Here is a 17,557-nt window from a genome sequence, read left to right on the forward strand (position 1 = left end):
TCTTTGATAACAACTCGATGACACAATATTAGGACACCAAACATTGTTTATTGCAGTTTAGTGTTAAAGCAGGCAAGGGAAGGGATAGTGCATTACTTTTCAGCCACCAGATTTCATGTTGCACATTCATCCTGAAATTGTTGACCTGGTACTGCAGGCCTATTCATTGTAAATGGATGCATCTCATTATTTTAGGGCTTTGAGATGTCAGCAAGACTAATGCAAGCGACACCGAGGAGAATGAAGAACCTCTGCTGAAAACGCAGGTGAGTTTGCAGCAATGGAAGTCGACAGAAGGAGGACATTGGGAGTGTTGTTGACTGACTGCAGCAGGTGCGATTACCAACATGAAACTTGGCCACATAGTTAATCTCACATCCACCAAAAACACATCAGCTCATTCTTTCTCACTCGGAGAGCATGCACTGTAAAATTGCTTAGACAATTTTTCAAACTTTCTTCTGTAAACTTTACATATAAAACCCCAAAACACACACACAGCATGCAAAATTGATCGATTGGAGAAAGCAAACATTATATCTCCAGTAACGTAGAGTGAGTGGGCTGCTCCTGTTGTCCCTGTGATTAAAAAGGTCACTGTTAATCAAGCTGCCAACACTGAAGTGTATCCTTTAACACGAATTAAAGAAGCCTTAGCCACTCTAAATGGAGGGAAGGTGTTCTCTAAGATCAGTTTAGCTCAGGCATATCAGCAGGTCTTGTTGGATGATATAGAAATATACAACAATTAATACACCCAAGGGACTCTGTGTATAATTGTCTAGCATTTGGCACTAGTTCAGCCCATTTAATTTTCCAACGGATTAAGGAAAATTTGATGAAAGACCAGAAAGTTGTTGTGTATTTGGATGATTTGTTGATCATGGGTAAAGTTGAGCAAGAACATCTGGTAACCCTCTGCCAAGTTTTACAGCGTCTACAAGACGGTGCGGTGGGGGCATGGTGATCAACTGAGACCACGCCATTCTTCCTCAGAGACTTATGATGATCAACTGAGATCATGCAGCTCATCAGAGACTCAAATGTCACAGCCTGAAAAAGAGATGACTGTAACCAGCTAGCAGCCAAGATTCGGGGCTAGCTGGAACATCAAAAGCTGTGTGCGTCTGAACCGCCTGAATCAAGCCCAGCGGGTCTGCGGCGTTCTAGACGGACTATTAAATTACCACAACATTTCAGAGACTGAATAAAAATGAATTCATGTGGTGATATGTGGTGCTAACTTTAATGGGGGAGGTGAAGTGGTTTTATTGGGATTAGGCCTGTCGCAATAATCAATATATCGACATATCGCGCAATATATGTGATTTGTTGATCATGGGTAAAGTTGAGCAAGAACATCTGGTAACCCTCTGCCAAGTTTTACAGCGTCTACAAGACGGTGCGGTGCGGTGGGGGCATGGTGATCAACTGAGACCACGCCATTCTTCCTCAGAGACTTAAGATGATCAACTGAGATCATCAGAGACTCAAATGTCACAGCCTGAAAAAGAGATGACTGTAACCAGCTAGCAGCCAAGATTCGGGGCTAGCTGGAACATCAACAGCTGTGTGAGTCTGAACCGCCTGAATCAAGCCCAGCGGGTCTGCGGCGTTCTAGACAGACTATTAAATTACCACAACATTTCAGAGACTGAATAAAAATGAATTCATGTGGTGATATGTGGTGCTAACTTTAATGGGGGAGGTGAAGTGGTTTTATTGGGATTAGGCCTGTCGCAATAATCAATATATCGACATATCGCGCAATATATGTACATGACCTCAATAATTTTTGGTGACGCAATATATCGCCCATTATATTTACTTAAAAATTAATGTCACCATGTTTTGTAAATTCCACTTGCGCCGGTGTCTTTTGCAGCTTCTCGAACATAACGTGGTGAAGTCATGAGGTGCTAGTTCAAATTTTAAAAATGCTTCTACAAACAAAGTTTCATCTGCAGATATGGCCTTGTTTAGGGATCTGTGTCTTTGTGCATATGGACATCTGACTGCTGAGTAGAGATTGTGTTTTTCAGCAATAGTGTGCAGCCTTCATTTACAGAGAAAAGAAGTCAGGGAAAAAATCTATAGATGAAAGAATCTTTGTGCATTTTTCTTTTTTTCTACTTGTTACTTTGCACTTTTTGTTAGAAAATGTTTATTTACTATTTATTCAGGTTTTTTAAGGTATCTAATATTTTGATACTTAATTTCCATGATCTAACATTAATTTACAGAGAAAAGAAGTCAGGGAAAAAATCTATAGATGAAAGAATCTCCATCCAAGTTCTTTGTGCATTTTTCTTTTTTTCTACTTGTTACTTTGCACTTTTTGTTAGAAAATGTTTATTTACTATTTATTCAGGTTTTTTAAGGTATCTAATATTTTGATACTTAATTTCCATGATCTAAATATTCTTAAAAATTAAAAGTTTGTTGTCATTTGGAAGTGTGTAGGCCTTCTTGCATTATTATGCTGTTACATTATGATTATATATTCAGTGGCATAAAATGGTCTTTAAAATGACAATAATATCGCTTATCGCAATTATTTCTGGGGCAATATATCGCACAACAAAAAGTTGTTATCGTGACAGGCCTAATTGGGATGATGTGTATTTGTAATTACTTGATTTATGTCTTGCATTCTTTGGTTCCCGACCTTATAGAAGCCAGTATTTAAGTCATGTGATGTGTTGTTGTGTGTGACGTATGTATTGTATTTACCTGAGTAAAGCGTGCTAGATGGCATTTGCTGGTGGTTTGCCTCGTTAATACACAACAAAAATGAAGCCCATTTTAAGACTTTTCTTATTTCTTTTTTTTTTGGGGGTGCAATGCGACCACTGGTTGTGAGGTGGTATAAACAAACCATAATAACATGATAACATTCATTAAATTTATTTTTTTACCTTTAAACGTGTTTGGGGGAAAAAATGATTTATAGGCTACTTCTTACGTGATGCAATGTAAAATAAATAAATAAATAAAATTGTTAAAGGTAAAAGACTGTAAAAATGTCTGTTAGTTGTTTAGGTAAGTTCCCATGAAAACTGTAAACCGGGTACGTAAACCAGTATGTAACCGGGACATACTGTAAAATTTACAGTTTTTATAATTAAAAAAGAACGTCATCTTATAATTTACTGTGAAAAACCATGAATGAACACTCACACAATCCCTGTGGCACTTCACCTTCGATGGTTCATTGAATTAAATGTTTCTTTTTAGTTTTTTTTTTCTTATCAGTCCTGTACATTAGGGTTTTATGTTAAATCATTTGTTGTTCTATGAATGTTTATTACATTATCATGTGCATTGCCATGATGGTGCTTAGTATTTGTGTTAATGACACTGTACACCTTCTATACGTTTATGTTTACTTTAGCTTGTGATGCATGAGCTTTGATTCATCATGAGGTTTTCTCATTACTACCCGTGTTTTCTGGTGGTTGTCAGTATATTATATTAGTAGGCCCTACTTAAAGGCACAATATGTAAGATTTTTGTATTAAAATATCCAAAAACCACTAGAACGGTGTTATATATTTTGCTGACTTGTGTACTTACATTATCCCAAATGTTTCGAAGAATGTTTAAATCCAGAGAAATAAGCAATTTTAACTAGCTCTAGCGGCGAAAATTACATATTGTGCCTTTAAGTACTGTAGTTTGATGAAATAGGCCTACAGCTTTTACTGTAAATTTAAGTTCATTCCGTAAATCCCAAAACGTTGCAACCCTGTTTTTTACACTGAAGTTCTGGCAACCACAGCTTCCATTTTTTTTAAATGTACATTTTTAAAATTTTTATAAAACAAATAGTGCACATAAATAAAATTATTACTTTCGTTTAGGCTACTTGACATTTGCGTGATAAACTTTTTTAATAGTATTCTGCACCATCACATAGAATTACATTTTGACTCAGCAGCTCTCCGACTGTATAGCGACGAAGGAAAGAAGCGCAGCACTCACACACACACACGCACAGAGGGGACATCAGAGAGTCTTGTTTTCTCTGTGGAGGCTCTCAGCGTGTCCATAACCCGTGAAGACTTCATGAAGCTCGTCGCCACAGCATGTGTCCTGCTGGTGCTTTTGGTGCATGTGGTGTCCTCGATCCCTCCGGGCTGCCCGGAGCGCTGTGTGTGTGATGACCAGCACGTTGTCCAGTGCGCTGAACAAGATCTCCGCAGATTCCCAACGGGACTCCCGCTGACCACGCGCCAGCTCATCCTGTCCAACAACCGCATCTCTGAGTTACCCGCGTTCGAGCTCAATTACCTGTCCGACCTCACGTATCTGGACTGCAGCAATAACTCCCTCGCGCACATATCTCCATCCACATTTGGGAACCTGAGAAAGCTGGCGTATCTGGACCTGTCCTTCAACTCCTTCTGTAAGATCGAGGAGCAGACGTTCAGCGCGCTGGAGAGCCTGGTGATGCTGAGACTGACGGATAACCGCAGGTTGTCAGAGTTTCACCCTCAGGCTTTCTCTCATGCCAGTGCTCTTCAGGTGCTGGACATCAGCAGGAACAACCTGAGCAGACTCAACGTGAGCTCCCTCGTGGCTCTAGCCGGGCTCCGGGCTCTCGGGCTCAGCGGGAACCCGTGGCTGTGCGCCTGCGACGCGGAGGAGCTCTGCTTATGGATGCACACGGACACCTTTAAGTTTCAAGGTAGGCTGTATTTGGGGTCTAGGGGTTGTTGTTTTTATATTGGGTAAACATTTTAAAATAACTTTATTTAATAACCTTACTCTTGATTCGGCTGTTATATTGTTACTAACATTATATAAAGCTTAACAAGGGAGGCTGGGCAATGCTGAAACACTTTTATTTTAACATCTGTTACTCAGTGGTTTTGTGCATTGTGTGTGTGTGTGTGTGTGTCATAACTCTCATAATCAGAATCAGCTTGAACCAGACATGAAACTATATTTTCCTGCATTATATTTTATGCAGATATTTATACTGTCACCTCAAGAAAACAGTGGTCATTAGTTCATACCTAAAAATATCGATGTTAAAAATCACCCCCTGTTAAAATACCCCAGTCTTCCACATTCAAACAAACCAAAAAAGAAAAAGAAAGAAAGAAGTGCTTGTTCAATAATTGAGGGGATGCTGCTGGTATTAAAAAGTCTTAATTCGCTCTTCCAAATATTACATTCTAAAAAGTCTTCAATCAGAGCAGAAAGCTTTAAATTCATAAAGTCGTGGCATTAAATTGTTGCATTCACTGCAAAAACAAAACAAAAAAAAACATGTTCCTCAGTATTATTGTCTTGTTCTCCAGTACCAATATCTAAACATCCTTAAATCAAGATATATTTACTTCAGATACGAATTGAACACAATTAAGACTGGCCATAAGACTGACTGATCAAGCGATTGATTGACTGATTGATTTCATTCATTCATTCATTCTTATTTATTGATTGATTGTGCAAATAAATGAAAAAGTAATACTGTAAGTTGTATTTTCAAACTTTGAAGCCTTGTGAATACAAGACATTTACATTTAGAGACCATATTGTGTTCCATTCAATTTATTCCTGAAATGTTCCTCATACTTGGTCCTAAAAAGTCTTAAATTTACCTTCATAAAACCTGCAGAAATCCTGTATTGGCTTCAGCCATTGAAAAACCCATATCAGTTGACCACTAGAAAATATAAATGTAAGCTTCTTGACATACATAAGTATTTGAATATACCTAATGATGTGCTAATCTGTTATTCATTGTATTTGTTAATGTTAGTAATTAAGTCTTGCTTGCTATTGGACACAATATAGCCCTCTATTAACAATGAATGCATTAGCCAGTTCTGTTCAGTCACTGAGGGCTTAAAGGAAAAAAATAAACTAACAGCTGCCATTGGATTTGTACAGGCCATCTGAATGATTCAAAAGTATGTGGAGAAGAGATAGATATATAGATAGATACAAACATGCACAAAAATACATACATGCATGCATTGTATACTGTATATAGCTGCAGATGATTGTTTAAGCTCATAACGGAGTTCATCTTTCAGGAATGTTCATAGAGTCCCATTATAACTGGTTATATTTAGGCTGCTGAGGGCCTTTTAGTGCACAAAGCCACACTAAACACTCACACACAGACACATACAACAAACACGCAGAGTGCTGAGGAATAATCCAGACATCTCCTGCTTTTAATTGTCCCAGATGTATTCCCACGAGTGCAGCTAATTATTTTGCTCTACAAATTAACATGCAACTATTCACACGACAATGAAAGATCAAACGGAAATAAGAGCTCAGCCTCTGCTCTAAGCTGCTGAAGTCCCATATGTGCTGGCCTATTTTTTTTTTTACCTTTCACTGGCTTTGTAGGGGTTTGTTTGGACCCGGAGCCGCGCTGTAACATTCACAGCTGTGAATCGCTCATGAATTACAGTGAATATTTAAAATGGTTTTGCTTGCATTAAACCCTTTCATTTTCCATAAATTGCTGCACATTTAAAAAACACCTCTTTTTAAACAAAAATGGACTTTTTGTGAATATTGGATTACAGATATATAATAATTTGAGAGCTATTAATATTATTGGAGTATGTATGTGTATACATATATATAATGCATAGTAAATATTATTTGCATGATAATACTGTTGGAGTAGGAATAACTTGGAATATGACAACATGACATCTTATATGTTACAACAGCATATGTACTATTATTATACATCTCTACAGCTGTCAATGCACATTTGCTCAATATTAAGTATTTGTCAGTGTACAAGTGATTTTAAAGTGCTCGTTACATAAACATATCAACTATTTGCATATTCTTTTTTAATAAAAGTGAATAGCTTTGAAGTCTTTTTCGAAGAGTGAGGATAAAAAACATAACATAAGTACAAAAGGTATTGGATGACAAAATGATAAGAGGCAAGCACTGCAAGTCAGATGAGTTGTGGGTATTTAGTCACTGGAGAAAGTGACTGGAGGGATGGAGACAGTGGCGTATGGTGAGGTTACTGTAAGGAACTACATTAAACTCCTCATGCAAAACACATTTATTAATGGTGTTTGTTAAGGAGGACATCACTATTTATAATGATACTGACAATTTCTATTTAAAGAATACTTAAGTGAAAATAAAGAGAGAACTGGAGCAGCAGTAGACGTGTCTCCTTACAGAAGCATAAGTACAAAGACTAAATGACTGAGCCGGAGCAGAGGACAGCCGAGGCTGTGAATTATTCAGTGTGTCAGTGTGTAAGGTAACATAATATCAGTGTATGAAAGCATGCCAAAGGGCACTGCTAAATCAGCAATGCTCATTTTCATTGCTACTCGTGAAGCTAACCTTAAAGCAAGCATTTTATGACATTAGGTCTTAGAGTATAGTACAGGGAATTGACTGGTTGACAGAATTAACTCTCGTAATGCATTCAGGTCTGATTTGACCTGGAAGAGAAAAAAATGCACAAAAAAAACTATGTTTTTTACAATTATTTTTAAGAGATATAACAAAAACATTTTTTTAGAGACATTAAAATTTCGTATTCGGGCCATTTTGGACCCATGTATGGAGTACCATTAGGTTTGAAAAATACTTTTTGTAAAATTATCTATGAAGATCTATTAGTGGCAAAAACTTTTGTAAAATATATTTAGCCATTTCTCCATATCTCTAGAAATAAATATGTAGGTTTCATACATTTGGACTGTTTTTGAGCAATCATGAGTTAAAGGTCCCATATTGTCAAAACTGAAATTTCCTGGCTTTTTTCACGATAACTGAGGTCTAGGTGCTATGTAACTACCATATAAGTTTCAAAACAGTCAGTCCACAGTAAAATGCACACTGCCTGCATGAAGTAGCTGTGATTTTTCACGAACCGTTGTGACTTCCGTAAAAAGTTGACGTCAGAACGACACAGTCACCGCCTTCAGTCACCACCCCGAGCACCGCCCACAGTCCCACTCTCCTTTTGCCAAACCTTCAGTCTGTGTGCATTTAATTTATTTAATACACGAGTTTCACAATTTGAGTTGAATTACTGAAATAAATGAACTTTTCCACGACATTCTAATTTATTGAGATGCACCTGTATATATATATATATATGTATGTATGTAAATAGGTGTGGTTCATGTGTAATTGGAAATTTCAAAGAATTTCTCAACTTTCTATTTAAAAGGGGGAGTATGCATCTCTGTAAATTAAATTTAGTACTTGTAAAAATCGTAAAATATTTGTGCAATTTTATGTCTGTGGTTATAAGACTGTCATGTTTATAAAGTTTCTACACATGTACCAGCAATACAAATGCAGTCTTTTTTCTTGTGTTTTATGGGACTAGAAGAGGGACAGACAGTGTGTGAGGGTCCTTCATACTTACAGGGGCAGCGTCTCTCAGAGTTGGGCCTTTGGCTGAGAAGACAGTGCCATCCAGGACTGGCTCGCCAGGACTACCTCTTCTTTGTGGCTATAGGTTTTGTCATCTTTGGAGTAGGTACGGTACTGGCATGGGCAGCTGGCATGGTGATAGTGCTCTGCCAGCGCTGTGTCAAATGGAGGAAGGACAGACCAAATGCTGTCGTGCCCGAGGAAGAATTTAAACCAGGACAAAGTGGGTAAGGGGGATTGCGAAATACTTGAACATAAACCTGAGTCCAATCCTATAAGGAGTACTGAGAGGGAACTGCATCAGAAAGTGAAGTGACAATCATTTTGACTGAGTGACAGAGGTAAAAAAATCAAGATCAAGAGCCAGCTGACACAGGCTGCGTCCGCGGGCAGCATAAGGAGGAAGGAAGGCAACAAGGCCCGTCTGAATCCAGTGATCGTGTCACATTCTGTCTATATTGACGTTCATCTGATTGATTTCTGAAGACAGCATAGATGTATCCTTTGCTGCCTATGATATCCCACAATCCTGTGCGTTTGATTCTGTAACCGATGAGTTAAAAAATAAAATGACGTCTGGAAGTTGCGGTTGGTGGTCAGTTTGTGTGTAAATGTTTTTCCATTGTTTGATTTCATTTCTAGCAAGAATTTTGTATTGTAGTAATTAAATATTTGCTTAGATATCACCATTTTGCTCTATTTTGCCATAGATCATTAAAGTCCATCTGAAATTAGATTAAGGAGGTACTTTTGTGCATCTATTTTGTCTGATAGGACACCGAGATGCAACAAGCACAGTGTGGATTCAAAGGGTTTGGTGGATTATTGGTTGTTTGTTGATACGCATCAAAACATTCCGGGTAAGATGTCTTTACTGGGGTGTAAAAACACATTAGTGCTTCTGATCATGTAAATTCAATGCACTGATTAAAAATTGAAAGGCATAGTTCACTCAAATGAATGTTCTCTAATTATTTACTCATCCTCATGTTGTCACACAGCCATATTTCCAAGCTGCTCTCTTCCATTCAATAGAAGTGAATGGAGACAGGCTGTTGAAATACAAGATCAAAAGTAGATGGGCATAAAAGTAATTTGGTCTTAATGGGATACTCTCATCATTTACTCACCCTCATGCCATCCCAGATGTATTACTTTCTTTTCTTCTTGAATATTTTTGGAAAAATAATTCATCTCTGAGTTCATATAATACAAGTGGATGGGTCCCTCAAAAGCTGAAGCTTCAAAAACCACACAAAGCGAACATGACTGTAATCCATACAACCCCAAATGCTGAATCAATGTCTTCTGATGCAAAACGATAGGTATGTGTGAGAAAAATACTAATATTTAACTTCGTAAACTACACGCTCAGCAAAAAAAGGTACAAAAAAGCTGTCACTGTATTTCTCAAGCTCTCTTGAGGCAACAGCAACTGTCATCTATTTTGGAACTTCACCTTCTATTCTTATGAAAAATGACTAGTCCCAGTTCTTGGATGGATGGATGGATGTTTGAAATACAAGGAAAAAATTGACATTTTGAGACACTAAGTACTATGGGGCATTCAAGAAAGTAAGATTAACTTACGGCTACATATACGCTGAACTCTCAGTTGATTAAGCCAAACCTTGCTTACTGGAAGAGTTAGTTCAATCAACCTTCTCTTGGTAACCCAGAGACTAACAATGCACACAGTGAGTACATAAAGAAATCATCAATGCATTGCCAATTTCAGGAGTCACCATGGAAACGGACGCTAAGAAGCATGACATACTTCTTTTCTTAGAACTAGACTTAAGGCTGGAATACACTACATGACTTTTAAAATCTGAAGAGATTTTAAAACGCTAGGCATCATACATTTACCGACTTTGTGAACAGTCACAAATGAAAAACTGGTCATCATACACTAAACGACTGAGGATCACACACTACCAGACTTTCAAGTTGTTCCGATCACAGCAAACTCACGCAGAGACGTGTGCACTGTTGCTAGGAGATGTGTGACAAATGAAAACAACATGTGCTCTAAAATCAGCTTAAAATATTAAACATATTCTGTTAAAATATTAAACATATCATACACTACGCGATTTTCTATGAAATCTGTCAACTCAAATATGCAGACTGGCTCTGACTTTCGGCAACTAGCCTCAACTTCTCCAGACTGTAAATCGTGGGGAAAATCGGGGCAAAAATCGTGTAGTGTATTCCAGGCTTAAGTTGAAACCCAATACTTGCATTTAAAAGTGTAATCCGGCATTTTTAAAAAAGGGGCCGCATTTGAAGGAAACTTCGAAATGGGACAGCTTTTGTTGCCTTGGTCCTCTAATGCAGCCTTCGAAGTATGCAGCCTCTGAAGTTGTCTTGTCATGATTCCTGTTTCCACGGTAACAGCTATTTGTCTGATTGGTGGATCTCTCTTCCAGAGTAGTAGTTCTTCATCCAGAAACATGATTTTTTTGAGTATTGAAGAAGTTGAAACTCTTTTCAATTGCTCTGTTTGAGCATCCTGGCCAACCCTACACAGCAAGACTGGCTCCATCAATGGGGTGAGTTTGGGGCAGGACTATGTGTTTGTCTGACCAATAACAAGAGTGTTTGTGGAATCTATTTGAAAACAAGGTAACACTTTATTTCGATAGTCCACTTTAGACATTCTATTAACAGTAAGTAACTTTGCAACTACATGTCAACTAGCAGTTAGTAGAGTATTAGTAGACTCTCTGCTTAATATCTTCTAACACTTTCTTTGTCAACTTATTCTACTAACCCTAAACCTACCCTAACAGTCTACTCTGAGAGTTAGTAGACATCTAGTTGCAAATTAATGAGAATTAGTTGACATGTAGTTACAAAGTTACTTATAGTTAATAGAATGTCTAAAGTGGACTATCGAAATAAAGTGTAACTGAAAACAATCGCTTTTTCACAAATTACACACTTTAATAACAAACTGAAAAAAAAAACATTATTTCTCTTAATTTAAGCAAAATAAATGTTTTAATGACCAAGCAAAGTGCTTGTGCTCTTTTGTTGAATCTAAAATGTTCTGAAATGTCTCCCTGAAATGGCACATCCCTTTACGAATCCATATTTTTTTCTGTGACGTCAATGAAAATCCTCCACTAGAAAAAGCATAGACCAAACAAGAAGAAAATCAGTGTTCTGAAATCCTGAAAATACAGATATTTAAGAGCTATTGCTTAAAGGTGCAGTATGTAATATTGAGAGCAAGCGGTTGAAATGGGGAATGCAATCCAAATTCAAAATATTGGAGAGCGTTGTTTGACCCTCCCCGTCCTCCTCAGGCTCGATCCTCACACGGGTTGCCAGATTGAGGACGTGCAACAGAAATGAGTGCAACTGACGATGGAAGGCGACGAGCGTTACACCGTAAGTTGATGAGTTGATTTATCCGTGTTTTAATATGCCTCTGCTCATAGAGCTTTTATTGATGGATGCCGAGGCTTTTTAGGTCAGGTAGTTTGCTGGCTTCCATGGCTGCAATATGTTGTGTTTTCCACTAAAAGGCAACCCAGGGTGTTGAAATACTATTGGTTAAATTGGCAGTGGGCGGAACCACACAGACCAAAAAAAACAGACATTCTGACACAGAACTCACATTTCTAACTGCGTGTAGCTTTGTTTTTCAGGGAACAAGTATGTAAACCTAGCATGTTTTCTAAATACGTGCAAACATATTATGGTATTTTTATGCTTTAGTAAAGTCAAAAAATGACATACAGCACCTTTAAGCGATTCATTATCAATCTGATAAGTAGCACAGAGCAACATTAACAAGAAATGATCGTAGCAGTGTGGTAATTTATTTAACCTGCTTTATGAAACGCTGATAATGTTAGCACATTTTGTACCTGAGCTTGTGGGATGAACATTTCGCTCCAGGATCTTCAGGATGTTTTCGGTCAGATTCTTTACATCACTGTGGGTGTCTGGATGTGAGCTCAGGACCCTCAGTATGTCTGTTCCTCCTTCACTCTGAAGCACATTACAGTACTGAGGGGCTACAACAACAGAATGTGATTAATTACACTGCGAACTACATTACACCATTATCATTACTTACTTTTTTTACTTAGATCTGTGAAAAGCAACAGCAAATATAACAGGGATTTGCTGTGTATCTCAAGCAGCACGTCTCTCTGGCTTTTTTTCTTACCGTTTTGACGGCAGACAAACTGTATGGCCCAGAGAGCCCAGAGCTGAACACCAGAACACTGAGAGATGTGCAGCAAAGGATAGAAGGGCTGGAACGTCCTGAAAGAGAGAGAGAGAGAGAGAGAAGAGAGAGACAGAATACATTTAGCCTTGAAAAGTGTTCAAGTGCTATGTTAAATTAATAGCTCCATTCCATCCATTCCAAACTGTTTTGAATTTTGAAGACTGTTCCCATACTGTTTTCCATTCAAATACAATAAACATGGATATGGATGCAAAAGAGTGTCCAGCACTTCTGTGTTGTGGACATGGACTGTCTTGATGGAAAGAAATACAAAAGAAGAATAGTTTGTTGGGTGAATTAAATGCAATGGCCACACACTCACTTTTATGCTTAAAAAGGTGTGAGCAAAAAACTACTGGCTTTCTGATTATTGCATCAATTGGTGAAAAACAACCTGATATTTAAAGGGATAGTTGAAAATTCCAAAAATACCTTCTTTTTTGTTCTGCAGAAGTAAAGAAAAAAAATACATACAGGTTTGGAGTGGCACAAGGGTGAATAAGGATGATAGTATTTAAATTTTTGGATGAACTGTCCCTTTCAGCATTTGTACATGTAAATGGTAACCAGTGTTGGGGAGTAACTAGTTACATGTAATGGCATTATGCAAAATAAATGTAACCGTAATCCGTCACGGTTACTGAGAAAAAAATCTGTAATAAAATTACAGTCACTTATGAAAATTTTAATGAATACAAAGGAGGTTTCATATGAATATTTTCTGTAAAATAATGCCAAATTATCATCTGACAGCACAACTCGTGATAAAGTCCGATTCAGATAACAACCTGAGGTCTCTTAAGGCATTTCCCAGAGTTAAGAGGCTTGTTATCAAGTACAACACCACATTGTCCTCCAGTGGAGCATCTTTTTAGCCATGGAGGCAATTTTTTGACCTCATCTCGAAACAGAATGAGTGATGAGCACATGAACAAGGATTTACTGCTCCGTTACAACAAACAGCACTGTCCCGTCCCAGTGACCTAACCCATGATGATCACAAATTTATTTGATTTCTTTCCCAAATTGTATTGACTGCTCTAAAATATGAGACATCAATGTGGACACAGGATAGGACACATGCTTATTCAATGACTGTTTTATTTCCTAATTGGGTTTATGTATATTTATTTTTTAAGATTTACTGTGTATTGTTAGATGCCAGTGTTTCCTGTCGTAGCTATGCAAAGATTTGATTTCAAAAACAGTATCACAGCTATTAAACTATTTTTTGTTATGATTTTAAAGGGGTCAAAGGATGCCCATTTTCCACAAGTTGATATGATTCTTTAGGGTCTTAATGAAAAGTCTGTAACATAGTTTGGTTAAAATTTCTCAATGGTAGTGTAAAAAACACCTTTTTTACCCTGTCAAAAACAGCTCTTTTCAGATCAAGCCGTTTTTGTAGCATTTTCCTTTAAATGTTAATGAGCTCTGCTGACCCCGCCCCTCTCTTCCGAGCTGCTCTCTGAGGGACTGTTTACTTTAGCCGCATTCATCGTGAACAACGAAACACACAGCGTCTTCACAACATGGCGGCGGCGGTGGCAGCAACAATAAAGTTATGCCTTCTTTCTTTGCGTGAACATTTGGGCGGCGTTATGCAAATCTTCCCACATCGTGACGTAGACATGTGGGGGCGTGTTTAAATGAGGCGTTTTAGGAGGGCGTGGACCAGTCTTAACTTTTATAAAGAATATCTCTTTGGGTTTGAGACTTTAGTCTTTACAACTTTAGGGATCTTATCTATTCACGAACAGCTTGTAACACGCCAAAGAGAAAAGAAAACTTGAAATCGCATCATATGACCCCTTTAAATTACAATAATATTTACTGTATAACATACTGTAGGCTATATAGTTTTTACTTACCCAACAGACCAGCCACCTCATAGGCTTTCCTTTGCTCAATGGTTTCATAGTTCAGAGCCTCAAAGAACACGTCCAGCACTAGAACATTCTCCCTGACAGCACACACAACACGGTTTAGCATGATTTTGACAGTCCAGTATGGAAGATTATACATTAAAATGCTAAAGTGACACATTATCCAACACTTTTGTCGTTTTGAACATACACAGCACACTGTAGTCACTGGTATCTACACAATTAATCAATTAAGGGTGCAGTATGTAACCCGGTTGAAACGGGTACTGCAGTCTAAATTCAGAATACTGGAGAGCGTTGTTTCTCCTGCCCATTCTTCTCATACTCAACACTCACGCGGGTTGCCAGATTACGGACATGCAACAGGAACCAGCACAACTGACAATGGATGGCGACAAGCCTTAAACTGAAAGTTGATGAGTTGATTTATCCGCGTTTTATTATGTCTCTGAGCTTTTTAGATGGATGCCAAGGCTTTTAGGTCGGGTAGAATCTGCGATCTCTGACCCAGTTCCATGGCTGCAATACGTTATTTTTTTCGCCAACTGGCAAGCCGGGGTGTTGAAAAACTATTGGTTAAATTGGCAGTGGGCGGAACCACACAGACCAAAAAAAACAGACATTCTGACACAGAACTCACATTTCAAAGCAGAATAACTGCGTGTAGCTTTGTTTTTCAGGGAACAAGTATGTAAACCTAGCATGTTTCCTACATACGTGCAAACATATTATGGTATTTTTATGCTTTAGTAAAGTCAAAAAATGACATACAGCACCTTTAAGCGATTCATTATCAATCTGATAAGTAGCACAGAGCAACATTAACAAGAAATGATCGTAGCAGTGTGGTAATTTATTTAACCTGCTTTATGAAACGCTGATAATGTTAGCACATTTTGTACCTGAGCTTGTGGGATGAACATTTCGCTCCAGGATCTTCAGGATGTTTTCGGTCAGATTCTTTACATCACTGTGGGTGTCTGGATGTGAGCTCAGGACCCTCAGTATGTCTGTTCCTCCTTCACTCTGAAGCACATTACAGTACTGAGGGGCTACAACAACAGAATGTGATTAATTACACTGCGAACTACATTACACCATTATCATTACTTACTTTTTTTACTTAGATCTGTGAAAAGCAACAGCAAATATAACAGGGATTTGCTGTGTATCTCAAGCAGCACGTCTCTCTGGCTTTTTTCTTACCGTTTTGACGGCAGACAAACTGTATGGCCCAGAGAGCCCAGAGCTGAACACCAGAACACTGAGAGATGTGCAGCAAAGGATAGAAGGGCTGGAACGTCCTGAAAGAGAGAGAGAGAGAGAGAGACCTGTGTAAGAGAATACATTTAGCCTTGAAAAGTGTTCAAGTGCTATGTTAAATTAATAGCTCCATTCCAAATTTGTATGACTGTTTTGAATTTTGAAGACTGTTCCCATACTGTTTTCCATTCAAATACAATAAACATGGATATGGATGCAAAAGAGTGTCCAGCACTTCTGTGTTGTGGACATGGACTGTCTTGATGGAAAGAAATACAAAAGAAGAATAGTTTGTTGGGTGAATTAAATGCAATGGCCACACACTCACTTTTATGCTTAAAAAGGTGTGAGCAAAAAACTACTGGCTTTCTGATTATTGCATCAATTGGTGAAAAACAACCTGATATTTAAAGGGATAGTTGAAAATTCCAAAAATACCTTCTTTTTTGTTCTGCAGAAGTAAAGAAAAAAAATACATACAGGTTTGGAGTGGCACAAGGGTGAATAAGGATGATAGTATTTAAATTTTTGGATGAACTGTCCCTTTCAGCATTTGTACATGTAAATGGTAACCAGTGTTGGGGAGTAACTAGTTACATGTAATGGCATTATGCAAAATAAATGTAACCGTAATCCGTCACGGTTACTGAGAAAAAAATCTGTAATAAAATTACAGTCACTTATGAAAATTTTAATGAATACAAAGGAGGTTTCATATGAATATTTTCTGTAAAATAATGCCAAATTATCATCTGACAGCACAACTCGTGATAAAGTCCGATTCAGATAACAACCTGAGGTCTCTTAAGGCATTTCCCAGAGTTAAGAGGCTTGTTATCAAGTACAACACCACATTGTCCTCCAGTGGAGCATCTTTTTAGCCATGGAGGCAATTTTTTGACCTCATCTCGAAACAGAATGAGTGATGAGCACATGAACAAGGATTTACTGCTCCGTTACAACAAACAGCACTGTCCCGTCCCAGTGACCTAACCCATGATGATCACAAATTTATTTGATTTCTTTCCCAAATTGTATTGACTGCTCTAAAATATGAGACATCAATGTGGACACAGGATAGGACACATGCTTATTCAATGACTGTTTTATTTCCTAATTGGGTTTATGTATATTTATTTTTTAAGATTTACTGTGTATTGTTAGATGCCAGTGTTTCCTGTCGTAGCTATGCAAAGATTTGATTTCAAAAACAGTATCACAGCTATTAAACTATTTTTTGTTATGATTTTAAAGGGGTCAAAGGATGCCCATTTTCCACAAGTTGATATGATTCTTTAGGGTCTTAATGAAAAGTCTGTAACATAGTTTGGTTAAAATTTCTCAATGGTAGTGTAAAAAACACCTTTTTTACCCTGTCAAAAACAGCTCTTTTCAGATCAAGCCGTTTTTGTAGCATTTTCCTTTAAATGTTAATGAGCTCTGCTGACTCCGCCCCTCTCTTCCGAGCAGCTCTCTGAGACTGTTTACTTTAGCTGCATTCATCGTTAAACTTGCCAATTAGCACATTATTAGGAAAGGCGATTTGCAAAGATTCGTTAAAAAAACCTTACACTCACTTCTTCTGTAGATGAAGCTGGATCACCAATGATTCGCGCGAACATAGACGCATTTATGTAGATCGGGGGCGCATTCCCTTCAAAAACAAACGTAATCCACTGCGTCTTCAGCGGCTCCGATGTCGGGAGTAAATGACGACTGCTATGTTCATTATTACATCCAACAACAAAACACCTCAATC

At 37.9% G+C, this 17,557-nt stretch overlaps 1 protein-coding gene and 1 long non-coding RNA gene across 3 annotated transcripts; one reads left to right on the forward strand and one right to left on the reverse strand.

Moving 5' to 3' along the window:
* Positions 1 to 3,983: 3,983 nt before the first annotated feature.
* On the forward strand, positions 3,984 to 8,925 carry LOC107711685 (leucine-rich repeat-containing protein 52). The gene is made up of 2 exons (XM_016516703.1): positions 3,984 to 4,690; positions 8,354 to 8,925. Exons 1-2 carry the CDS (start codon positions 4,069 to 4,071, stop codon positions 8,629 to 8,631), a joined length of 900 nt encoding a protein of 299 aa, XP_016372189.1. The 5' UTR covers positions 3,984 to 4,068; the 3' UTR covers positions 8,632 to 8,925.
* Positions 8,926 to 11,434: 2,509 nt separating this feature from the next.
* On the reverse strand, positions 11,435 to 15,841 carry LOC107711688 (uncharacterized). Of its 2 annotated transcripts, none has more exons than XR_001636723.1 (3): positions 15,742 to 15,841; positions 15,438 to 15,587; positions 11,435 to 11,531 (listed from the first exon to the last, which is right to left on the reverse strand). It is a non-coding gene; the product is annotated as an uncharacterized LOC107711688 (long non-coding RNA). The 2 variants fall into 2 exon arrangements; XR_001636722.1 differs by lacking the exons at positions 15,438 to 15,587; positions 15,742 to 15,841 and adding exons at positions 12,282 to 12,431; positions 12,587 to 12,686.
* Positions 15,842 to 17,557: the final 1,716 nt, after the last annotated feature.

This window comes from Sinocyclocheilus rhinocerous, unplaced genomic scaffold, assembly GCF_001515625.1.
Source record: "Sinocyclocheilus rhinocerous isolate Xijiao unplaced genomic scaffold, SAMN03320098_v1.1 scaffold807, whole genome shotgun sequence".
Lineage (NCBI taxonomy): Eukaryota > Metazoa > Chordata > Actinopteri > Cypriniformes > Cyprinidae > Sinocyclocheilus > Sinocyclocheilus rhinocerous.

Bases quoted from the DNA above. Each gene is read 5' to 3' on its own strand.
- LOC107711685 (XM_016516703.1), top strand. From the start codon at position 4,069: ATGAAGCTCGTCGCCACAGCATGTGTCCTGCTGGTGCTTTTGGTGCAT. The intron at 4,691-8,353 runs GTAGGCTGTATT...TTATGGGACTAG, and splicing joins GGACACCTTTAAGTTTCAAG to AAGAGGGACAGACAGTGTGT.